Raw genomic sequence first — 26,984 nt, 5'->3', positions numbered from 1 at the left:
TATACTTTCTGTGTTAGCAATCCAGACACGTACACGGACAGCACAGACACAAACTACTTGTATTTATAATACTGAATGTGAATGTGAAGAATATGTTATTACCTGCTGTCAGAGATGTATAGTAACGAAGTAGAACTACTTCACTACTGTACTTAAGTACTAAAAGGCGGTATCTGTACTTTACTAGAGTATTATTTTTTTCTCCTACTTCCACTTTTACTTCGGTACATATTTTCGCTGAGTTTAATACTTTTACTCCGATATTTTTTTATGTGCTGCATCGTTACTCGTTACAGTTATAATAATGTTACGAATCATTCCATTAAACCACTTCCAGAACTGTAGATGGCAGGTTTGATGAAGCTGGCACATCATTAAGCGAATCAAGCGAGACTGTGCGTGCTGACTGAACTGCTGTGAAGAGAGAGATGAACACCGAGCCGAGCCAGATAATGACTCGTTCACGAGTCAAGAACCGGTTGCATCATTTTTTGGATGACCAGTAACGTTAGTTCTTTCTGACAGTTCGATTCAATAAACCAGTTGAAGAAAACAGTTCACCGATTCTTTTGCGCTCGATGCAATGGCGTCATTGGCGTTGACTGCACATGGGCTCATAACATTAACACATAATCAGTTCAGAATCAATCACCAAAAGAATCAGTTCGGTTCCAGACGCTCTGTGTGTCGGTTTGCTTCACGCTAAATCAAACTTGCGCAGTATCATCAGCTCCTCGGTTCACGAATCGGACGCGTCTGACAGAAACGGTTCTTGACTCGTGAACGAGTCATTATCTGGCTCGGCTCGGTGTTCATCTTCAGTTCTCTCTTCACATCAGTTCAGTCAGTGTACTGTTTGAGTCAATGAATTACTCCGGGATATTGGTTTGTTTTAACTCAGAGGGAGTGTCAGAAACATTAAACAAGTTAAGCTTAATTCATCTGTGGATTAATGCGTATTGGAGACGCGAACTGTTTAAAACGATTCCGTTCGATTTGGTGGACTGTTTCAAAAAGATCCGGTTACATCGAATGATTCGTTCACGAACCGGATATCACAAACTGCTTTGTTTTTAACTGTCTTACAACAGACACGTAAGAGAAGACAATGCTGAATAAAGTCATAGTTTTTGCTATCTTTGGACCAAAATGTATTTTCGATGCTTCAAAAAATTCTAAATGACCCTCTGATGTCTTACGGGTTTGAAACAACATGAGGGTAAGTTATTAATGACATCATTTTGCAAATTGGGCTAACTAACCCTAGTAACCGTTCTTTGTTTACAAGAAGTTACAGTCAAAGGAATTGTGATTGTCCTTTAGGTTAATCATTTGAAATAGTAAAAACAATATGTTCAAACTTTTGACTATTTTCTTTAATAGCTACATAACACAATACTTCTACTTTTACTTTCAGTACTTGAGTAGTAAATTTTAAAATAGACTACTTGCAATACTTAAGTACAAAAAATGTTGAATACTTTAGTACTTCTACTTAAGTGTGGTGCTTAAAGAGCACTTCTACTTCTACTCAAGTCACTTTTTTGATAGAGCACTTGTACTTTTACTCAAGTATGGTTCTCTAGTACTTTATACATCTCTGCCTGCTGTTCTGTAAAGCACTGAAGTACATTGAGGTGTAAGTACTCTCTGACACAATTTACACTGAATATGAATAATATCTCACAGTGTAGGAGATCTCAGGATTTTATATCTTGAGTGATGGAGAAACACACACACACACACAAACACACTCTAAATGCAGACACACACACACTCTCCACTACTCCATACATATTAATACAGATTGAAAAATAAAACTAAAGCTCAGCTGTGTAATGAATAGTGTCATTAAATAGATTTGCATTAATGTGTACATAGACATTAAAAATCCTGAGAGTGTAAAGGAGTTTTTTTTTTTGAATGAGGTTTTAAATGATTTATGATCATGTTTTTTTGTTCTTTGACATTTTAAATCTCAGTCCAGTGATTCATCACACATTGATTTGTTCTTTCTCTTTACTAATGGATTCACAGCTAAACTGATCTGATCTGAGAGAGTGAAGAGTGTGTCATTGTTCTCTACAGGTTAATGAAGTGTGGCATCACAGATGAAGGTTGTTCTGCTCTGACTTCAGCTCTGAGATCAAACCCCTCACACCTGAGACAACTGGATCTGACTGGAAATAAAATAAGAGTTTCAGGAGTGAAGCGTCTCTGTGCTGGACTGGAGGATCCTCACTGTAAACTGGAGAAACTGTGGTAAGATTATATATGACACACTGTAAAATATTTGTGAAGGGAAAAACAAATCACCCAGAAAGTCAGACAAAATAAAACAAAATTAGGTATTGTTTGTGAATGTAATACTTCCTTCTGATTGGATGAGACTAGGGGTGTCGTGATATACCGGTATTGATGATAACTGTGATATTCAAAGCAACAATTATCGATATCGTGTTAATGTAGTGTGTGACGATATATCGTAATATTTAAAATGAACAGTTCTTTTATTATAACAGCACATGTAAATACATTAAACATTTCTTCATTAAACTCTATAAAATGATAAGTTGGTCTCAGTGCTATGCACTTAATGCCTCATCTACGTTCATTCTTCAATAAGGTTCATTAGTTAACATTTGTTAATTACATTAGTTGACAAATATAAATAACATAAATAATAATGAACAATATTTCCACAGCATTTATTAATCTTAGTTCATGTTAACTTCAGCATTTACTTATGCATTATTAAAATCACAAGTTGTGTTTGTAAACATTAATGCACTGTGAACTAACATGAACAATGAATAACTGTTTTTATTAACATTAACAAAGATTATTAAATTGTGTAATAAATGTATTGTTCATTGTTCATTCATGTTCGTTAAAGCATTAATGTTAACAAATGAAATTTTATTGTAAAGTGTTACCATTAAAGGTCCCATGACATGGATTATTTCCTTTTCTTTAAATGCTTTTTAATGTTTCCTTAGGTGTACTTTTATTGTTAGTATGATTTTTACATTAAAAATTTAGAAATAAAAATCATTCATCAAATACTCTTCTGCATGTTATTCATGCTTGCATCAGCTGACAGTCAGCTGTTCCTGACGTGTACCAATCCAGTCTTGACACCTATCTCCTGCGGTCTATTTAAATTCCCATTATTCAGTGTCTCTCCATCGCATCGCTGCTTGCAATTAACTCCCTCCTCCAACCCCAACTCCTCCAACTGAACCTGTAATCCGATCTAACTTGTTCTTTCTTTACAGTGTCTTCATTGGAAGCAGTCTCTATGACCTTTTGTTTACAACTCATGTATTTGAGAATTGTAATTATATATGCTTATAATGGTTCTGTTCTGTACCCCAGGGGGGTTTGTCTTGCTGCTCTCCCCGCTCTGTCCAAGCATGGCTGCATGGACAGAACATAACCATACCGCCAACACTAACTGTATGCAATTATAATTGTCATTAAATATACATGAGGGAAGTGGTCCTAATTGAACAGCATTCTATGAACACTTTGTTCAGTCGAGCTGAAGTGCTGTTTGTGTGGTTAAAAACCCTGTTTCCAAAAGACTGTTGGAGTGTAAAGACTGTGTTATACTTTCTGTGTGAGCAATCCAGACACGTACACGGACAGCACAGACACAAACTACTTGTATTTATAATACTGAATGTGAATGGGAAGAGTATGTTATTACCTGCTGTTCTGTAAAGCACTGCAGTACATTGAGGTGTAAGTACTCTCTGACACAATTTACACTGAATATGAATAATATCTCACAGTGTAGGAGATCTCAGGATTTTATATCTTGAGTGATGGAGAAACACACACACACACACACACACACACACACACACACACAAACACACTCTAAATGCAGACACACACACACTCTCCACTACTCCATACATATTAATACAGATTGAAAAATAAAACTAAAGCTCAGCTGTGTAATGAATAGTGTCATTAAAGGGGGGGTGAAATGCTCGTTTTCACTCAATATCCTGTTAATCTTGAGTACCTATAGAGTAGTACTGCATCCTTCATAACTCCAAAAAGTCTTTAGTTTTATTATATTCATAAGAGAAAGATAGTCTGTACCGATTTTTTCCGGAAAAACACGAGTGCCTAGAGGCGTGACGTGTGGGCGGAGCTAAAGAATCACGAGCGCCAGTAGGCTTTTGAGTTGATAGCGTTTTGAAGCTGTGACATTACCTGAGGACAAAACCAACCAAAACAAACCATTGCTAACAGTCAGATTCAGCGTATATTTATGATCCAGAGGCTGAAATTTAACAAGAGCAGCAGCAACAACAGCGGCTCTATGTGGTATGTACTGAAACTGTATATATATTTGCTTAGCGGTTTTGGAAAATGATTAAGTTCCACTTTGTCGTTTTTTTTTTTTTTTTTTTTTTTTAAGCTGTACATGTGGAAAGTGCAGTTTGATGACAACATCGCATGTTGTTTACTTGATGTGCTTACGCGCCGATAGCTAAGTTAACAACACAGAGATATTTGAAGCAGTTTTACTCATGCAGTTTGATGACAACATCGCATGTTGTTTACTTGATGTGCTTACACGCCGACAGCTAAGTTAACAACACAGAGATATTTGAAGCCGTTTCACTCACCGCATGCGGTTCCAACACACGATTGTGACCCTTTTTCGTTGGGACTGCATTATCCTTAAGAAATAAACGATGTGCAAATCCGTCATCAAACTGGGCCTTGTTTGTAAAACAAGCATCTTCGAAATGCAGGGAACAAACACTAACACTTGCACAACTCCGTTGATGCTCTGTAAAAATAAACTCCATCCACTGGTCCCTTAATGCTGTTTCTCTTTAGGTAATCTGTGCAGGGTTGTCTTGCCCTGGCAACCAAAAACACACTCCTTTTGTGACATTTCGCGACGCTCTCGCTCTGAGCCTCTGATCAGTGAAGTCTGTTGTGCTCTCAGTGCTCTGCTATACGGGAGCGCGCGCTCTTCCGGCAGAAGTGCCCTCAGGACCCATATAAGGAAATTCCGCTCCATCTAACGTCACACAGAGCCATACTCGAAAAACTTTCCAAAACTTGTGACAAACCGGAAGTAGTATTTTTGGAACAGAAATACTCCTTCAATCATACAACTTAATTTTTGAAACTTTGTCCATGTTTAGCATGGGAATCCAACTCTTTAACAGTGTAAAAAACTCAGTATGCATGAAATAGCATTTCACCCCCACTTTAAATAGATTTGCATTAATGTGTACATAGACATTAAAAATCCTGAGAGTGTAAAAGAGTTTTTCTTTTTGAATGAGGCTTTAAATTATTTATGATCATGTTTTTTTGTTCTTTGACATTTTAAATCTCAGTCCAGTGATGCATCACACATTGATTTGTTCTTTCTCTTTACTAATGGATTCACAGCTAAACTGATCTGATCTGAGAGAGTGAAGAGTGTGTCATTGTTCTCTACAGGTTGAGAGATTGTGACGTCACAGATGAAGGTTGTTCTGCTCTGACTTCAGCTCTGAGATCAAACCCCTCACACCTGAGAGAACTGATTCTGTCTGAGAATAAAATAAGAGATTTGGGAGTGAAGTGTCTCTGTGCTGGACTGGAGGATCCTCACTGTAAACTGGAGAAACTGTGGTAAGATTATATATGACACAGTGTAAAATATTTGTGAAGGGAAAAACAAATCACCCAGAAAGTCAGACAAAATTAAACAAAATTAGGTATTGTTTGTGAATGTAATATTTCCTTCTGATTGGATGAGACTAGGGGTGTCGTGATATACCGGTATTGATGATAACTGTGATATTCAAAGCAACAATTATCGATATCGTGTTAATGTAGTGTGTGATGATATATCGTAATATTTAAAATGAACAGTTCTCTTATGATAATAACACATGTAAATACATTAAACATTTCTTCATTAAACTCTATAAAATGATAAGTTGGTCTCAGTGCTATGCACTTAATGCCTCATCTATGTTCATTCTTCAATAAGGTTCATTAATTAACATTTGTTAATTACATTAGTTGACAAATATAAATAACATAAATAATAATGAACAATAATTCCACAGCATTTATTAATCTTAGTTCATGTTAACTTCAGCATTTACTTATGCATTATTAAAATCACAAGTTGTGTTTGTAAACATTAATACACTGTGAACTAACATGAACAATGAATAACTGTTTTTATTAACATTAACAAAGATTATTAAATTGTGTAATAAATGTATTGTTCATTGTTCATTCATGTTCGTTAAAGCATTAATGTTAACAAATGACATTTTATTGTAAAGTGTTACCATTAAAGGTCCCATGACATGGATTATTTCCTTTTCTTTAAATGCTTTTTAATGTTTCCTTAGGTGTACTTTTATTGTTAGTATGATTTTTACATTAAAAATTTAGAAATAAAAATCATTCATCAAATACTCTTCTGCATGTTAGTCACGCTTGCATCAGCTGACAGTCAGCTGTTCCTGACGTGTACCAATCCAGTCTCGACACCGATCACCTGCGGTCTATTTAAATTCCCATTATTCAGTGTCTCTCAATCGCATCGCTGCTTGCAATTAACTCCCTCCTCCAACCCCAACTCCTCCAACTGAACCTGTAATCTGATCTAACTTGTTCTTTCTTTACAGTGTCTTCATTGGAAGCAGTCTCTATGACCTTTTGTTTACAACTCATGTAATTGAGAATTGTAATTATATATGCTTATAATGGTTCTGTTCTGTACCCCAGGGGGGTTTGTCTTGCTGCTCTCCCCGCTCTGTCCAAGCATGGCTGCATGGACAGAACATAACCATACCGCCAACACTAACTGTATGCAATTATAATTGTCATTAAATATACATGAGGGAAGTGGTCCTGATTGAACTGCATTCTATGAACACTTTGTTCAGTCGAGCTGAAGTGCTGTTTGTGTGGTTAAAAACCCTGTTTCCAAAAGACTGTTGGAGTGTAAAGACTGTGTTATACTTTCTGTGTGAGCAATCCAGACACGTACACGGACAGCACAGACACGAACTACTTGTATTTATAATACTGAATGTGAATGTGAAGAGTATGTTATTACCTGCTGTTCTGTAAAGAACTGCAGTACATTGAGGTGTAAGTACTATCTGACACAATTTACACTAAATATGAATAATATCTCACTGTAGGAGATCTCAGGATTTTATATCTTGAGTGATGGAGAAACACACACACACACACACACACAAACACACTCTAAATGCAGACACACACACACTCTCCACTACTCCATACATATTAATACAGATTGAAAAATAAAACTAAAGCTCAGCTGTGTAGTGAATAGTGTCATTAAATAGATTTGCATTAATGTGTACATAGACATTAAAAATCCTGAGAGTGTAAAGGAGTTTGTTTTTTTTTGAATGAGGTTTTAAATGATTTATGATCATGTTTTTTTGTTCTTTGACATTTTAAATCTCAGTCCAGTGATTCATCACACATTGATTTGTTCTTTCTCTTTACTAATGGATTCTCAGCTAAACTGATCTGATCTGAGAGAGTGAAGTGTGTGTCATTGTTCTCTACAGGTTGAGAGATTGTGACGTCACAGATGAAGGTTGTTCTGCTCTGACTTCAGCTCTGAGATCAAACCCCTCACACCTGAGAGAACTGGATCTGTCTCTGAATAAAATAAGAGATTTGGGAGTGAAGTGTCTCTGTGCTGGACTGGAGGATCCTCACTGTAAACTGGAGAAACTGTGGTAAGATTATATATGACACACTGTAAAATATTTGTGAAGGGAAAAACAAATCACCCAGAAAGTCAGACAAAATTAAACAAAATTAGGTATTGTTTGTGAATGTAATACTTCCTTCTGATTGGATGAGACTAGGGGTGTCGTGATATACTGGTATTGATGATAACTGTGATATTCAAAGCAACAATTATCGATATCGTGTTAATGTAGTGTGTGATGATATATCGTAATATTTAAAATGAACAGTTCTTTTATTATAACAGAACATGTAAATACATTAAACATTTCTTCATTAAACTCTATAAAATTATAAGTTGGTCTCAGTGCTATGCACTTAATGCCTCATCTACGTTCATTCTTCAGTAAGGTTCATTAGTTAACATTAGTTAATAACATTAGTTGACAAATATAAATAACATAAATAATAATGAACAATATTTCCACAGCATTTATTAATCTTAGTTCATGTTAACTTCAGCATTTACTTATGCATTATTAAAATCACAAGTTGTGTTTGTAAACATTAATGCACTGTGAACTAACATGAACAATGAATAACTGTTTTTATTAACATTAACAAAGATGAATAAATTGTGTAATAAATGTATTGTTCATTGTTCATTCATGTTAGTTAAAGCATTAATGTTAACAAATGACATTTTATTGTAAAGTGTTACCATTAAAGGTCCCATGACATGGATTATTTCCTTTTCTTTAAATGCTTTTTAATGTTTCCTTAGGTGTACTTATATTGTTAGTATGATTTTTACATTAAAAATTTAGAAATAAAAATCATTCATCAAATACTCTTCTGCATGTTATTCATGCTTGCATCAGCTGACAGTCAGCTGTTCCTGACGTGTACCAATCCAGTCTCGACACCGATCACCTGCGGGCTATTTAAATTCCCATTATTCAGTGTCTCTCAATCGCATCGCTGCTTGCATTTAACTCCCTCCTCCAACCCCAACTCCTCCAACTGAACCTGTAATCTGATCTAACTTGTTCTTTCTTTACAGTGTCTTCATTGGAAGCAGTCTCTATGACCTTTTGTTTACAACTCATGTAATTGAGAATTGTAATTATATTTGCTTATAATGGTTCTGTTCTGTACCCCAGGGGGGTTTGTCTTGCTGCTCTCCCCACTCTGTCCAAGCATGGCTGCATGGACAAAACATAACCATACCGCCAACACTAACTGTATGCAATTATAATTGTCATTAAATATACATGAGGGAAGTGGTCCTGATTGAACTGCATTCTATGAACACTTTGTTCAGTCGAGCTGAAGTGCTGTTTGTGTGGTTAAAAACCCTGTTTCCAAAAGACTGTTGGAGTGTAAAGACTGTGTTATACTTTCTGTGTGAGCAATCCAGACACGTACACGGACAGCACAGACACAAACTACTTGTATTTATAATACTGAATGTGAAGAGTATGTTATTACCTGCTGTTTTGTAAAGCACTGCAGTACATTGAGGTGTAAGTACTATCTGACACAATTTACACTGAATATGAATAATATCTCACTGTAGGAGATCTCAGGATTTTATATCTTGAGTGATGGAGAAACACACACACACAAACACACTCTTACTGCAGACACACACACACACACACACACACACTCTCCACTACTCCATACATATTAATACAGATTGAAAAATAACACTAAAGCTCAGCTGTGTAATGAATAGTGTCATTAAATAGATTTGCATTAATGTCTACATAAAACATTAAAAATCCTGAGAGTGTAAAGGAGTTTTTTTTTTTTTGAATGAGGTTTTAAATTATTTATGCTATTTTGATTTCTTTTTTGACATTTTAAATATCAGTCCAGTGATTCGTCACACATTGATTTGTTCTTTCTCTTCACTAATGGATTCACAGCTAAACTGATCTGATCTGAGAGAGTGAAGAGTGTGTCATTGTTCTCTACAGGTTGAGATATTGTGACGTCACAGATGAAGGTTGTTCTGCTCTGACTTCAGCTCTGAGATCAAACCCCTCACACCTGAGATACCTGAATCTGTCTTGGAATAAAATAAGAGATTCAGGAGTGAAGCGTCTCTGTGCTGGACTGGAGGATCCTTGCTGTAAACTGGAGACACTGTGGTAAGATTATATATGACACACTGTAAAATATTTGTGAAGTGAAAAACAAATCACCCAGAAAGCCAGAAAACACAATAGTTGTATCAAGATACAGAGATACAGAAAGTAAAACATTGTGTGTCTTTGTTTCTTGTTCATGTGTGGACTTCTGTGTTTATGTTAAAGCTGTTTCTGCATTAGCAACACCTTTAAATGGATTCTGTTACACTAAGTGCTAGCAGCTTGTCTTGTTAAGTACTATCTGCAAGTATGAATAATATCTCACAGTGTAGGAGATCTCAGGTTCTGATATCCTTGAGTGATGGAGAAACACACACACACACACACACACACCACTACTCTGTACATATTAATACAGATCAATATAAAGCTCAGCTGTGTAATGAATAGTGTGATTTAACATAAGAGACTATTTGCAGGGATGTGATGTTCGTGTCAGTGTTTATAAAGACTGTAGTGTGACGCTCCATGTCTGCTGTTACTGTACTGTTTCTGGTTCTGATTCACTGTTAGTGCTGCGCTTGGTTTGAGACGCTTTAATTTGCATTTGGGAACACAACATTCGTCATTAGAAACATTTATAAATCTGTTGTTGTTTACAAAGAAGTTTAGTGTCACTCAATCCTTCAGAAATCATTCTGATTTTCTGCTCAAGAAACATTTCAGATTATTATCAATGTTAAAAACAGTTTTGCTGCTTAATATTTTTGTGGAATCTATGATACGACTCAAACATTTGTATAGGATTTTAAAAAAAGACAGAAATTAATCGACAAAGCGACAAAAACGGTGTGAAGGAATTTAAAATGATTTCTATTTAATAAATGCATTTACCAATTAAATTAATATATGGATAAATGCAAATAAATGCTGTTCATTAAACTTTATATTTATCAAAAAATAAAGTGCATCATTTCAACACAAAATATGAAGTAGCAAAATGTCCAACATTGATAATAATCAGAAATGTTTCTTGAGATTAAAATAAATTGTAATGACTTCTAAAAGATCACGTGACACTGAAAACTGGAATAATGATGAAGAATATTCTGATTTGCATCACAGGAATAACATTACATTTTATATTAAAATTGTAAACTTTTTTTTGTATTTGTAATAATATTTCACAATATTTATTTTACTTTATTTTGATCAAATAAATTCAGCCTTGATGAGCAGAAGATAGTTTGTAGCTCGGCCACATAAGAGGTATACGTTTATAAAGCTGTTGATTAAATGTTAATCTGATTGTTGATGTGGCACCGCTGTTATTAACCCTCTAAGCGCCAAAGTCGCAACATTGCGACAAGACGTCACCCTTAATAAAATAGACTGTAGTTCCTTGTATGGTGTAATATCTCATTTGTATTCCCTTCCACTAGATGGCAGACACGTAGTACTTTGATTCTAGACCAACATTATGCATTGTTTATGTTCAAAGTGTTGAGCTCTCATGTTATTGAGAGATAACCAATAGATAACCAAGATGGCGGTGCGAACACATCGCGAGGCTCAGCGTCTCTCCAGTTTTTGCAATTTTGCAGTTTTATTCCTGCTTATCTCGGGTCTGTTCGTACTGAACAGCTTTGCTTTAACATCATACACCCGACAGGAGCTTTTGGATATCGGTGAGGACTTTACCAGCAGTTTTATCACCAATCTTCGACTCATTCCTGAGATCACTAGAACACCCGAGGCTTCGCACTCTACCCGGCCGGGCGGAAGTGCTCGCAGGCAGCTTCGAGATCGTAAACAAAGGCGGGGGAAGCGCGGAGGTCTAAGAGCTAAGCTAAAGCTAACACCGCTCCGGCTCTCTTTACCCAGCATTTTCCTCGCTAATGTGCTGTCACTGGTGAACAAAATGGATGAGTTACGACTCCGCATCACCCACAGTAAGAGACTTCTGGACTGCAATGTCATGGTTTTCACAGAAACATGGCTACACAGTGACGTACCCAACAATGCTATTGAGCTAGCAGGACGCTACACGCTCCGGGCAGATAGAACGGCAGATGACTCCGGCAAGACAAGAGGTGGTGGATTGTGCATTTATGTCAACAAAGCTTGGTGTACGAACACTGTCATTGTTGGGAGACACTGCTCAGCTAACCTAGAGTTTCTCATGGTTAAATGTAGACCTTTTTATCTGCCACGGGAGTTCACTTCCACCATAATAACCGCAGACTATATTCCACCGGATGCTAATGCCAAGCTTGCTTTGAACGAACTTCATGCAGCCATTAGTAAACAACAGACTGCTCACTCGGAGGCTGCTTTTATTGTCGCGGGTGATTTTAATCACTGCAAATTAAAAACAGTACTCCCCAAATTTCACCAGCAAAACTTTGGATCATGTTTATACAAACATTAATGGAGCTTACATCGCGAGCCCCCTCCCCCACCTCGGACAGTCTGATCACCTTTCTTTGTTTCTCACCCCTAAGTATTCACCCCTCATCAACCGTGTGAAGCCATCAGTGAGGACCATCAAAGTGTGGCCAACTGGAGCAGACTCTTTACTTCAAGACAGGTTTCAACACACTGACTGGAGTATGTTTGCTTCACAGGCTGCCTGTGGCTCTCACACGGACATTGATATCTACACCTCCTCTGTACTGGATCACATCAATTCCACCATTGACAGTGTAACAACAGAAAAACAGATAACAACATACCCTAATCAGAAGCCATGGATGAACAAGGAGGTGCGACTTCTGCTGAAAGCCCGCAACACCGCTTTCAGGTCAGACGACGCTCTGGCCTACAGTAAATCCAGGGCTAACCTGAAAAGGGGCATCAAAAAGGCGAAGTACTGCTACAAGTTGAAGGTAGAGGAACACTTTTCCAACTCTGACCCCCGACGCATGTGGCAGGGCAACCAGATCATCAGTGACTACAAGTCAAGCAACTCCACACCAACAGTCACGGACGTCTCCTTCCTTAACAAGCTAAATTACTTTTATGCTCGCTTCAACAGCGACAGCAAGGAGACGGCCACCAAAATCTCAGCCTCTTCAGACCACCAACCTCTCAAACTCACCTCCACAGATGTCCACACTGCACTGAGCCGGATCAACGCATGCAAGGCTGCTGGCCCTGATGGCATTCCTGGACGTGTGCTTAGGGCATGTGCAGAGCAGCTTGCAGGGGTCTTCACAGACATTTTCAACCTGTCCCTCACCCAAGCAACTGTGCCAACATGTTTTAAGTCCACATCCATTGTGCCAGTACCGAAACACTCCTCCCCAACGTGCCTGAATGACTATCGCCCCGTAGCACTCACACCCATCATTATGAAGTGCTTCGAGCGACTGGTCCTAGCACATCTCAAAGACTGCCTCCCACCCACACTGGACCCACACCAATTTGCCTACCGCAGAAATAGGAGCACGGAGGATGCAGTATGCACAGTGCTGCACTATGCACTCACACACCTGGACCATAACAACACGTATGTTAGGATGTTATTTGTTGACTTCAGTTCAGCATTTAACACCGTCATTCCCTCCAAGCTGACCACAAAACTTGGAGACCTGGACATTAACACCTCCCTCTGCAACTGGATTATGGACTTTCTGACCAACAGGCCTCAGCATGTTCGGTCAGGCCACAACCACTCCACCACCATCACACTTAACACTGGCGTACCACAGGGCTGTGTGATGAGCCCATTCCTCTACTCCCTTTACACCCACGACTGCAAGCCTGTGCATGGATCCAACTCCATCATTAAGTTTGCAGATGACACCACGGTGATTGGCCTCATCAGTGACAACGATGAGACTGCCTACAGGGAAGAGATACAGCACCTGGCCACATGGTGCGCTGACAATAACCTGCTCCTTAACACCAATAAGACCAAGGAGCTCATTGTGGACTTCAGGAAGAAGAAAGGAAACACGCATGACCCCATCCACATTAACGGGATGGTTGTTGAACGTGTCTCCAGCTTCAAGTTCCTGGGAACCACCATCTCGGAGGACCTGTCCTGGACTACAAACACCTCCAGCCTCGTCAAAAAGGCTCACCAGCGCCTTTTCTTCCTCAGGACACTGAAGAAGAACCAGCTGTCTTCAACCATCCTGGTGAACTTTTACCGGTGTGCGATCGAGAGCATCCTGACCAGTTGCATCACAGTCTGGTATGGGAACTGCTCAGTGGCTGACCACAAGGCACTGCAGAGGGTGGTGAAAACTGCCCAACGAATCACAGGGACACCACTTCCTGCTCTTGAGGACATCCAGAGGAAACGCTGTCTACGTCGAGCTCGCAGCATTCTCAAGGACTCCTCTCACCCTGACCACAAACTGTTTAACCTCCTCCCCTCTGGAAGCCGTTTCAGGAGCCTCCGGACAAGGACCACAAGATTCAGGAACAGCTTTTTCCCTAAAGCTGTCTCCTTGCTGAACTCTGCCCTCTAACACCCCTCAACACCCCCCACACCACACACATAGACTCCTCCCCCTCTTCAACACTCTGATTTATTATTTACTCACAACAAGCAAAAATTAACTTGTTATTACTTGCACTACTGCCTGTTCATCCAGGAACACTGTATAATCCATTTGCACATTGAAATATTTTTTTCTATGCACTTTACTGTCCATTGCAATACTGTAAATTATGTTCATAGTTCTGCCTATAGTCTACATACACTTTTACATAGCCCATCTGTGTAGTATGTTCATAGTACACCTATCTGTATATCGTGCTTATAGTATTTAATATCTGTAAATTATGTCCATAATACTTACCTGTATAGTTATTGTACATATTATAGACCTTTATTCTGTACTTACTGCTTATTGCACTTCTGGTTAGATGCTAACTGCATTTCGTTGCCTTGTACCTACATGTGCAGTGACAATAAAGTTGAATCTAATCTAATCTATTGATGCGGAAGCAATTCATTTCATAGCGTGAGTGTAAATCGTGAGATTTATGAGAGAAAATCGCAAGATGGCTAATACAAAGAGGATGTGTTGCAAATGTTGTTCACCGATTCTGACTCTGAAGGGGAATATTTGCCTTTTGGAAATGACAATCAGCCGTCTAATGATCACGCGTCTCGCGGTACATCTTTGCCGCGAAATGGTGCCACCGTGCAAGGCGAGAGTGTTCACGAAGCACAAACAAGCGATCGTTTCGAGCCTTTGCTCAACGGGGAAGCGGGTAACAGAGGTGAACGTGGTCATAGTGTCCATAGGAGAGCTGTTGCTGATCGTGCACGCTCTAATACTCGGCCGGCAGACAGTACAGGTGCAGTCTGTGTGGAGAAGGTGCGCTGTGTCATGCAATGAATGAGAGGAACCATGCTGTTAAGAACTACCAAAGCCCCTTTCACACTGCACGTCGGACCCGCAATATTCCCGTAACATTGCCTGGTCGCCTTCTGTGTGAAAGCAACCACGTCCCGGAATTGATTACCGAATCGAACCCGGGTCGGGGACATAGTAACATTGCGGTAATCGATCCGGAACGAGCGCTGTGTGAACAAAAGCCAGATCTAATTCGGTATCGAAGTGATGACGCGCGTTATCGCGCGACTCTTTTACCGGCTGTTTTGAAGGAAGATCAACATTCGCGACGAAAACACATGTGCAAACTGTAATGAAATAGAGATCAGTTAGTTCCTCACTTTCCGCGCTGACGCAGAGATCGTTTGCTTGCTTCAGTTAAAGTATAACGTGCCAAGCGTTGTCGACTCGTACATTACACGTCACGCGCTGATGTCACGTGTCGTTACGGGATCTTCAGGGGTTGTGTGTGAAAGCACGCACATATACCGGGTCATCACTGGCTGTGTGAAAGTGCCAAATCTAGCGACCAGGGAACAATTACAGGAACACTTTACCGCTGTATTTGCCGGAATGGCAGTGTGAAAGGGGCTCAACTGTGTCACATATATGCCTGATTGGGCAGATAGCTGGTCAACTGATCAAAAAAAAGGCTCATGTATTTTACTATGGCACAGTAATATAGTAATAATCTACTACTTTTCTCGTTTTTTTTCCCCTGATCATTTGGAATGAGAATAAAAAGACAAAAAAACACCAACAACAGCAATCAAAAAAAAAAAAAAAAAAACTTGCAAATAAGTTCAAACATCCATTCAATATCTATTATTTCCTGAATATTACTGATGAACTGATCAAAGAGTAAGCTACTGTTCACATGTGTTTTACTACTGTGTAGTGATATAGTAATAATTTAGTACTTTCTCCTGTTTTATTGTTGGCTTCCTCTGTTCTGATCATTTGGAATGAGGATAAAAAAGACATATACACACACAAAAACATGAAAATATGTTCAAACATCAATTCAATATCTAATAATTCCTGAATATTATGAAATTAGAGATAGCCGCCCATGGTGACGTCATAATATGCAAATTAGATTAGTATATTTACACCCCACGTAAACTTTCGATCATGCCAAACATTTTTCTAATTGACGGTAGATCTCTATCTTTAAGCCCTTTCAAGTCACTAGCTTTTGAAATCTTGATGCCAAAATACAATATTTTTTTCCAAAAAACCCTGGCGCCTTAAGGGTTAACGTTTCTGTGTTTGTATTGCCCCGTTGAGAACTGTGGACTCTGTTTCTTCTGATGCGGGAATCCCTGTGACGTCAATGTGCTTACTTTAGGATTTAGCGATCGATCGCCTGATCATTATTACCTGCTGTATTTACCTGTGACTTTGAGTTGCTTCCTCGTGGAAATAACCTGACACCATTGGATTATTTTACTGAGGACTTCGTCACAGGACAGCGCTGTTCTCAACCTGCTCCCGGACTCCAAATATTGCACCGGTGAGACCGAACCGAACACACACACACACACACAGAGACCCTCCATGAGAACGAGTGTAAGCAAGTTCACGAAAGGTTGGTATCTGGTGATCACCTTTACACAATCACACATTAAAAAGTAGTATAAAAATATTTTTAATTTTGAATATAATTTTGTCAGTGTGTTAATGTCGACCCGAGAAGCCCCATTGGACTTCCAAGGACATTACTCACTCACCCTCATATATTTATTGTATATATTGTGTATATCTAGTATTTTTTTCTCTTCTGTCTTCTTGTATAATACACGCTGGGTTGTCTTTCATTCTTTATTGCGGTGGTTATTTATAGTTCCTGCATTCCTTCAAACCCCACTATTAAGAGGTAACTGAAAAGTTTATTTGTGTAGTCAGCTTATTTTAGGCCGAGCGTTACAAGCAGTGTTGTGCAAATTACTTCCAAACTGTAAAACATTATAGATGACTTGTTACTGTCATTTAAAAGTAATTCCTTCCATTACAATATTACTGTCTCAGAATTGTAATGTTACATGACTCCAGTATTACTTTTGAGTTACTTTCACCAAAATAACTACAGAAATAGAAGTTAACGTTCTGAAATGTCAAAATGTACTGCAGAGTATTTTATCTCCAGTAGAGGAGTAACATAATGACTGTGGGCGATCCAGACTACTAACAATAGAGCTTATAATCGACAAAGTGAAGGATCAAGACAACACAAGACAGGATGACAGCCAGAATCACAAACGATCCAAGTCTGTTACAAGTATGGTAGAGGTAAAGTGATTATCTGCCAATATCTGTGAATTGCTTGGGTCTATTCATATTAGACACAACAGGACTATATGTAAACTCTAATGCCATATACAATTGTAAAATGTCAAGATGCGCACATATCCATCTCGTGAATGTACAGTCTTCTGCTATCTTCACTCATTAGCCTCTTTTCCACTGTCCAGTGTGAGCCGAGGCTAACAGCGAGCCGGACGGAGCTAATAGCCTCGGACCTCGAGCACAGAGGACGAGATCATTCTGTGTCATGACAGTATCCTCACACACTCCTGTAAACCCCGTCCTAAACACACCTTCACTGGACTACGTCACACAATACAGAGTTACACCAGCGAGAGAGAGATGAATGAAAAAACATCACTAAACAAATATATCAGAAGCTGACGTTTAGTCTTTATTTCCAAACGTGGACACCACACGCAGCTATTGACTGACCACAAACAGGAAATGGAACTAATTTGCTGCATCTTTGATTCGTTCATGTCCTGCTGTTTTATTCTTTTCTCTTTTCTTTGATCAATTCAATTTTGGGCTAAAAGTGTGTTGTAAAGCGTTACTGAACATGCACAGAGTAAAATATTACTGAAAATTTATTAGTAATGCCTTTCACTACTGTGTTACTGCTAAAAGTAATATGTTTCTGTAATGTGTTACTCCCAACACTGGTTACAAGTTATTTCAGAATCATTAATAATTGTAATGTTTCCAATCACATGCCTTTATTTAGTTAAAAATCCTGACAGAGTAATAAAGAATTTTCATATTATTTTTGAATGAGGCTTTAAATTATTTATGATCATGTTTTTTTGTTCTTTGACATTTTAAATCTCAGTCCAGTGATTCATCACACATTGATTTGTTCTTTCTCTTTACTAATGGATTCACAGCTAAACTGATCTGATCTGAGAGAGTGAAGAATGTGTCATTGTTCTCTACAGGTTGAGAGATTGTGACGTCACAGATGAAGGTTGTTCTGCTCTGGCTTCAGCTCTGAGATCAAACCCCTCACACCTGAGAGAACTGGGTCTGTCTGAGAATAAAATAAGAAATTTGGGAGTGAAGCGTCTCTGTGCTGGACTGGAGGATCCTCACTGTAAACTGGAGAAACTGTGGTAAGATTATATATGACACACTGTAAAATATTTGTGAAGTGATAAACAAATCACCCAAAAAGCAAGAAAACACAATAGTTGTATCAAGAGACAGAGATACAGAAAGTAAAACATTGTGTGTCTTTGTTTCTTGTTCATGTGTGGACTTCTGTGTTCATGTTAAAGCTATTCCTGCATTAGCAACACCTTTAAATGGATTCTGTTACACTAAGTGCTAATAGCTCGTCTTGTTAGCAAAGGCTTGACTGTTAGCAGACAAAATTACTAAAGAAAGCAGTCAGATCAGTGAGAGAGTAAGAACAGTGGGCTTTTGAGGAGACCGACCCGAGGACAAATCTGCATTTCTTCTCATTTACTCCAGTGTATATTAGCTCAGAGAGGTGTTTATATTAAAGAAAACATAATAAAATATTCAAAACACTGAAATAAAACATCTAACATGTGTATAATTAAATATATATGTGGTGTCCTCGTGTTGATCAGATGTTCTGGAGAATCAATCACATGCAGCTCATATTGTTCCCAAACTCAGAAGCGTGAGTCTCTTCCTGCAGCTTCAAGAACAGCTTTACTGATCAGCAGCTTCAGTGTGATTAGGAGCAGGTGTAGGGGGCTTTAGGAAGAGACACAAGGAAGGACACTAGAAGACACCATCTGTTTATAATCAACAGAATCAGAGAAAGAATATGTTATTACCTACTGTTTAGTAAAGCACTGCAGTACATTGAGGTGTGAGTACTATCTGCAAGTATGAATAATATCTCACAGTGTAGGAGATCTCAGGTTCTGATATCCTTGAGTGATGGAGAAACACACACACACACACACACACACACTCTCTCTCTCTCTCTCTCTCTCTCTCTCTCTCTCACACACACACACTCTCTCTCTCTCTCTCTCTCTCTCTCACACACACACACCACTACTCTGTACATATAAATACAGATCAATATAAAGCTCAGCTGTGTAATGAATAGTGTGATTTAACATAAGAGACTATTTGCAGGGATGTGATGTTCGTGTCAGTGTTTATAAAGACTGTAGTGTGACGCGCTCCATGTCTGCTGTTACTTTACTGTTTCTGGTTCTGATTCACTGTTAGTGCTGCGCTTGGTTTGAGACGCTTTAATTTACATTTGGGAACACAACATTCGTCATTAGAAACATTTATAAATCTGTTGTTGTTTACAAAGAAGTTTAGTGTCACACAATCCTTCAGAAATCATTCTGATTTACTGCTCAAGAAACATTTCTGATTATTATCAATGTTTTGCTGCTTAATATTTTTGTGGAAACTATGATACGACTCAATTTCAATTGTTTCAACACAAAATATGAAGTAGCAAAATGTTCAACATTGATAATAATCAGAAATGTTTCTTGAGATTAAAATAATCAGAATCAGAATCAGAATGAGCTTTATTGCCAGGTATGTTTACACATACGAGGAATTTGTTTTCGTGACAGAAGCTCTGCAGTACAACAGAATGACAGCGACAGAACATAAAACACATAATAAAAGAATAAAATACAAATATGTAGACAGTGAATGACAATATACAAATGACAATTGTAGGCAGGTATATTACAAAATGAAGTTATGTATGTACATATATATTGTGTGCAAAATTTAAGTGTATACTAAGTATGTGTGTTAGATAAATAAAGTGTGTGTGTATATGTGAAGTGAAGTGAAGTGAAGTGACATTCAGCCAAGTATGGTGACCCATACTCAGAATTTGTGCTCTGCATTTAACCCATCCGAAATGCACACACACAGAGCAGTGAACACACACACACACTGTGAGCACACACCCAGAGCAGTGGGCAGGCATTTATGCTGCGGCGCCCGGGGAGCAGTTGGGGGTTCGATGCCTTGCTCAAGGGCACCTAAGTCGTGGTATTGAAGGTGGAGAGAGAACTGTACATGCACTCCCCCCACCCACAATTCCATCCGGCCCGAGACTAGAACTCACAACCCTTCGATTGGGAGTCCAACCCTCTAACCATTAGGACACGACTTCCCTAAATATATATATAGTATATAAATATAAAGTGTAGTGTGTTCACAGTTATTATCAGCTGTTCATAAGATGGATTGCCTGAGGGAAGAAACTGGTCCTGTGTCTGGTCGTTCTGGTGCTCAGTGCTCTGTAGCGTCGACCAGATGGCAACAGTTCAAAGAGGGAGTGTGCTGGATGTGAGGGGTCCAGAGTGATTTTGACAGCCCTTTTTCTCACTCTGGATAAGTACAGTTCTTGAATAGATGGGAGAGTTGAACCGATGATTCGCTCAGCAGTCCGGACTACTCTCTGTAGTCTTCTGAGGTCAGATTTAGAAGCTGAGCTGAACCAGAAAGTTACTGAAGTGCAGAGGATGGATTCAATGATGGTGGAGTAGAACTGTTTCAGCAGCTCCTGTGGCAGGTTAAACTTCCTCAGCTGACGGAGAAAGTACAACCTCTGCTGGGCCTTTTTCACAATGGAGTCAATGTGAATGTCCCACTTCAGGTCCTGAGAGATGGTGGTTCCCAGGAACCTGAATGACTCCACTGCAGTCACAGTGCTGTTCATGATGGTGAGTGGGGGGAGTGCAGGGGGGTTTCTCCTGAAGTCCACAATCATCTCCACTGTTTTGAGCGTGTTAAGCTCCAGGTTGTTGAGACTGCACCAGACAGCCAGCTCTTTTACCTCCTGTCTGTAAGCAGACTCGTCACCGTCCTGAATGAGGCCGATGAGTGTGGTGTCGTCTGCAAACTTCAGGAGCTTGACAGAGGGGTCCTTAGATGTGCAATCATTAGTGTACAGGGAGAAGAGCAGTGGGGAGAGAACGCAGCCCTGGGGAGCTCCGAGGCTGATTGCACGGGTGCTGGATGTGTATTTTCCCAGCCTCACTAGCTGCTGCCTGTCTGTCAAGAAGCTGTTGATCCACTGACAGACGGAGGTGGGCACGGAGAGCTGATTTAGTTTGGGCAGGAGGAGGTTTGGGATGATCGTGTTGAAGGCCGAGCTGAAGTCCACAAACAGGATCCTCACATAAGTCCCCGGTCTGTCTAGGTGTTGCAGAACATAATGCAGTCCAATGTTTACTGCATCGTCCACAGACCTGTTTGCTCTGTAGGCAAACTGAAGAGGATCCAGCAAGGGCCCAGTGATGTCCTTCAGGTGGGCCAGCACCAGTTTTTCAAATGACTTCATGACTACAGACGTTAGAGCCACAGGCCTGTAGTCATTTAGTCCTGTAATTTTGGGTTTCTTAGGGATGGGGATGATGGTGGAACGTTTGAGGCATGAAGGGACTTCGCACAGCTCCAGCGATCTGTTGAAGATCTGTGTGAAGATGGGGGCCAGCTGGTCAGCACAGGATTTCAGACAGGCTGGTGTAACACAATCTGGGCCTGGTGCTTTTTTCCTTTTCTGCTTCCGGAAGACCTTGCGCACTGCATCCTCTCTGATCTGAATTGCAGGTGTGGGGGAGAGGGGGGATGCAGGAGGTGAGAATGGTGAGAGTGCTTGATTGGAGAGGTGTTCAGGATGGGTGCAGGAGCTGTTAATGGTGTGAATGGTTGTGTGGGGAGGCGTTCAGGGCAGGTGATGGGTGTTCTTTCAAACCTGCAGTAAAACTCGTTCAGATCGTCTGCCAGTCATTGATTCTCCACAGTGCTGGGGGGTGGTGTCTTGTAATTGGTGATCTTCTTTAGACTTTTCCACACTGATGCGGAGTCGTTGGAAGTGAACTGAGTCCTTATTTTTTCAGAATAATTCCTCTTTGCCACTTTGATCTCCTTTTCCAATGTGTATTTAGCCTGTTTATAAAAGACATTGTCCCCCTTCACGTAAGCATCTTCTTTGGCCTGACGGAGCTGTCTGAGTTTTGCAGTGAACCACGGTTTGTCATTATTGTAAATTAGTTGAGTCTTTGTAGGAATACACATATCCTCACAGAAACTGATATATGATGATACGGTCTCTGTGAGTTCGTCCAGATCGGTGGCAGCAGCTTCAAAAACACTCCAATCAGTGAGGTCAAAACAAGATTGTAAATCCTGCTCTGCTTCATTAGTCCATCTTTTTACAGTCCTTGATACAGGTTTAGCTGATTTTAGTTTCTGCCTGTAGGACGGTATAAGATGAACCAGAAGGTGATCAGAACGTCCCAAAGCTGCTCGTGGAACAGAGTGATATCATCCTTTATTGTGGTGTAACAGTGATCCAATATATTACTGTCTCTTGTGGGACATGTAACATGCTGTCTGTATTTTGGCAGTTCACGGGACAGATTGGCTTTATTAAAGTCCCCGAGAATGATTAAAACAGAGTCCGGGTGTTGTTGTTCTGTCTCTGTGATCTGATCAGCAAGTTTCTGTAAAGCTGAGCTCACATGCGCTTGAGGATGGATGTAAACACTGACCAGAATGAACGAGTGAAACTCCCGCGGCGAATAGAACGGCTTGCAGTTAATGAAGAGTGTTTCAAGATTTGAGCAGCACGTCTTCTTTAACACAGTTACATCTGTACACCACCGTTCATTGATGTAAAAGCATGTCCCGCCGCCGCGCGATTTCCCCGTGGATTCTGATTCGCGATCCGCTCTAAACAGCTGAAAGTCCGGCAGATGGAGCGCGCTGTCCGGTATGGTGTCATTCAGCCAGGATTCCGTGAAACACAGAGCAGCAGAGTGTGTGAAATCCTTATTAGTCCGAGAAAGCAGAAGGAGTTCGTCCGTTTTGTTGGGTAGAGAGCAGAGATTTGCCAGATGGATGCTAGGCAACGGCGTTCGAAATCCGCGCCTCCTGAGTCTGAGAGCGCTCCCGTTTGCTTCCCCCGTCTGCGCGTCCTGAAGCGCTTGATCAGCGCCACCGCTCCTCCGATAACAACATTCACTAAAACATCTGAATAATTGAAATCCGGAAAAACATCTTGTGGTGCGTTCTGCCGAATGTTCAGCAGTTCTTCCCTGGTGAAACTGATGGCAGGAATAGAACTAAAGACAGGACAAACTAACAAAAACTCAAAAACATATGCAGAACTCGTCACGGAGGCAGCCATCCTGTATCGGCGCCAATTGCCATTGTAATGACTTCTAAAAGATCACGTGACACTGAAAACTGGAATAATGATGAAGAATATTCTGATTTGCATCACAGGAATAACATTACATTTTATATTAAAATTTTAAACTTTTTTTGTATTTGTAATAATATTTCATAATATTTATTTTACTTTATTTTGATCAAATACATTCAGCCTTGATGAGCAGAAGATAGTTTGTAGCTCGGCCACATAAGAGGTATACGTTTATAAAGCTGTTGATTAAATGTTAATCTGATTGTTGATGTGGCACAGCTGTTATTAACCCTCTAAGCGCCAAAGTCGCAACATTGCAACAAGACGTCATCCTTAATAAAATAGACTGTAGTTCCTTATCTGGTGTAATATCTCATTTGTATTCCCTTCCACTAGATGGCAGACACGTAGTACTTTGATTCTAGACCAACATTATGCATTGTTTATGTTCAAAGTGTCAAGCTCTCATGTTACTGATGCGGAAGCAATTCATTTCATAGCGTGAGTGTAAATCGTGAGATTTATGAGAGAAAATCGCCAGATGGCTAATACAAAGAGGGTGTGTTGCAAATGTTGTTCACCGATTCTGACTCTGAAGGGGAATATTTGCCTTTTGGAAATGACGATCAGCCGTCTAATGATCACGCGTCTCGCGGTACATCTTTGCAGCGCAATGGTGCCACCGTGCAAGGCGAGAGTGTTCACGAAGCACAAACAAGCGATCGTTTCGAGCCTTTGCTCAACGGGGAAGCGGGTAACAGAGGTGAACGTGGTCATAGTGTCCATAGGAGAGCTGTTGCTGATCGCGCACGCTCTAATACTCGGCCGGCAGACAGTACAGGTGCAGTCTGTGTGGAGAAGGTGCGCTGTGTCATGCAATGAATGAGAGGAACCATGCTCTCAAGAACTACCAACTGTGTCACATAGATGCCTGATTGGGCAGATAGATGCTCAACTGATCAAAAAATAGGCTCATGTATTTTACTGTGGCACAGTAATATAGTAATAATCTACTACTTTTCTCGTTTTTTTCCCCTGATCATTTGGAATGAGAATAAAAAGACAAAAAACAACAACAACAGCAATAAAAAAAAAAACCTTGCAAATAAGTTCAAACATCCATTCAATATCTATTATTTCCTGAATATTACTGATGAACTGATCAAAAAGTAAGCTACTGTTCACATGTGTTTTACTACTATATAGTGTAGTGATATAATTTAGTAGTTTCTCCTGTTTTATTGTTGGCTTCCTCTGTTCTGATCATTTGGAATGAGGATAAAAAAGACATATACACACACAAAAACATGCAAATATGTTAAAACATCAATTCAATATCTAATATTTCCTGAATATTATGAAATTCGAGATAGCCGCCCATGGTGACGTCATAATATGCAAATTAGATTAGTATATTTACACTCCACGTAAACTTTCGATCATGCAAAACATTTTTCTAATTGACGGTAGATCTCTATCTTTAAGCCCTTTCAAGTCACAAGCTTTTGAAATCTTGATGCCAAAATACAACATTTTTTTTCCAAAAAAACCCTGGCGCCTTAAGGGTTAACGTTTCTAGGCTTGTTCGACTTCATGCAGTTTTGCGCAAACCGATCGTCGGCTGACTTGAAGCAGTGCATGCCGGTTAGAAATGTTGTCCGACTTGATACAGCGCTGACGCCACGTGACTGTGACGTGTGCCGTCAAAGTACCACGAGAGCGATTCGAGAGTAGCCGGAGAACTCAGCCAGCGCAGCTTCTGAAGAGCGGCTGCACAGGTTCTGATGACGACACAACTGATCCACGATTGGCTGGATTCACTGATGACACAGATGACGTGCGTTTCAAGTTTATTGCGAGTCGGCTTCAGTTTCAGAAATTCTCATATGGACTTTTAAAACAGTTCAATACGTTTTTATGTCGTCTTCATCTTATAAATCATATTTATTAAATATTGTTTTACTGTATTTACTTTATTGTTAATATAAAGTTTGTGTATGTTTATTTTGCATGACTTTCTTTTTTATACAGACCTTTTACAGTATTCAGCAGCATAACCTATTCAAATGAGCATTTTTAAGAACTAAAATGTTAATCTTAAAAGCATACAATCTAATGTGGTCATAAATGTATGCTCCTATACAAATGATACATAATACATTATGTTCCTCCATTTGTTTGGTTTCTTCATATTCTTTAGTTTATTTTGCTGTGTTTATACTTCACCTGCATGTGGTTAGCAAACTGCTGAGTCGGCTGACTTGAAGCAGTTCATGCTGGTTAGAAATTTTGTCCGACTTGATACAGCGCTGACGCCACGTGACTGTGACGTGTGCCGTCAAAGTACCACGAGAGCGATTCGAGAGTAGCCGGAGAACTCAGCCAGCGCAGCTTCTGAAGAGCGGCTGCACAGGTTCTGATGACGACACAACTGATCCACGATTGGCTGGATTCACTGATGACACCGATGACGTGCGTTTCAAGTTTATTGCGAGTTGGCTTCAGTTTCAGAAATTCTCATATGGACTTTTAAAACAGTTCAATACGTTTTTATGTCGTCTTAATCTTATGAATCATATTTATTAAATATTGTTTTACTGTATTTACTTTATTGTTAATATAAAGTTTGTGTATGTTTATTTTGCATTACTTTCTTTTTTATACAGACCTTTTACAGTATTCAGCAGCATAACCTATTCAAATGAGCATTTTTAAGAACTAAAATGTTAATCTAAAAAGCATATAATCTAATGTGGTCATAAATGCTCCTATACAAATGATACATAATACATTATGTTCCTCCACTTGTTTGGTTTCTTCATATTCTCTAGTTTATTTAGCTGTGTTTATACTTCACCTGCATGTGGTTAGCAAACTGCTAACAACTTGCTGTAACTTCAACTTAACAACTTGACAACACTCTGTTCACTTTCAAATAGTTGGTCTAAATCACAATATAAATCCAACAGAATTGTGCTTTTCTGTATATGAAAATCAGTGGTGTTATGTTTAAAATGTTAAAAAGCTCAGCAGGAGGGCACTGTAAATCTTGTTGCTGAAACCTTCTTGAAAAACACATACCCACCAGGGAATTTTTTTATAGGTTACTTTTATCATTTTGTATAAGCAGAAACACCCATGTCATACTGATAAAGTATATATCCAATATGGTATCTTGTTTTGGAAGGCACCCTTCCAAAACACCACTTTTTTTTTTTTTTTTTTTTTTTTTTCAAAACACCACTTATACACACATTTAAACGCGATCAAGTAAGCAATCGCCACGTGATCTGCCATGACTGACGTAATTGCAGCAAA

General features: G+C 39.4%; 1 protein-coding gene and 2 long non-coding RNA genes across 4 annotated transcripts in view; 1 reads left to right on the top strand and 2 right to left on the bottom strand.

Moving 5' to 3' along the window:
- Window positions 1–7,777, bottom strand: part of LOC127964963 (uncharacterized) — a 78,958-nt gene extending 71,181 nt beyond the window's left edge. For both annotated transcript variants that reach the window (XR_008155191.1, XR_008155190.1), the window contains exon 1: window positions 7,672–7,777. This is a non-coding gene — a long non-coding RNA (uncharacterized LOC127964963). The remainder of the gene's footprint in view (window positions 1–7,671) is intronic.
- The window catches only part of LOC127964884 (NACHT, LRR and PYD domains-containing protein 12-like), a 1,383,583-nt gene that overhangs the window by 506,532 nt on the left and 850,067 nt on the right, over window positions 1–26,984 (top strand). The window contains exons 18-22 of the mRNA XM_052565314.1: window positions 2,118–2,262; window positions 5,485–5,658; window positions 7,599–7,772; window positions 9,711–9,884; window positions 18,427–18,600. Of these exons, the coding sequence (XP_052421274.1) occupies window positions 2,118–2,262; window positions 5,485–5,658; window positions 7,599–7,772; window positions 9,711–9,884; window positions 18,427–18,600 (841 nt within the window). The remainder of the gene's footprint in view (window positions 1–2,117; window positions 2,263–5,484; window positions 5,659–7,598; window positions 7,773–9,710; window positions 9,885–18,426; window positions 18,601–26,984) is intronic.
- Window positions 1–26,984, bottom strand: part of LOC127964964 (uncharacterized) — a 528,628-nt gene that overhangs the window by 492,426 nt on the left and 9,218 nt on the right. The window contains exon 2 of the long non-coding RNA XR_008155192.1: window positions 16,670–16,791. This is a non-coding gene — a long non-coding RNA (uncharacterized LOC127964964). The remainder of the gene's footprint in view (window positions 1–16,669; window positions 16,792–26,984) is intronic.

The sequence above is a fragment of the Carassius gibelio genome, chromosome B9, assembly GCF_023724105.1.
Source record: "Carassius gibelio isolate Cgi1373 ecotype wild population from Czech Republic chromosome B9, carGib1.2-hapl.c, whole genome shotgun sequence".
Lineage (NCBI taxonomy): Eukaryota > Metazoa > Chordata > Actinopteri > Cypriniformes > Cyprinidae > Carassius > Carassius gibelio.
This window is presented reverse-complemented; position numbering and strand designations above follow the sequence as displayed.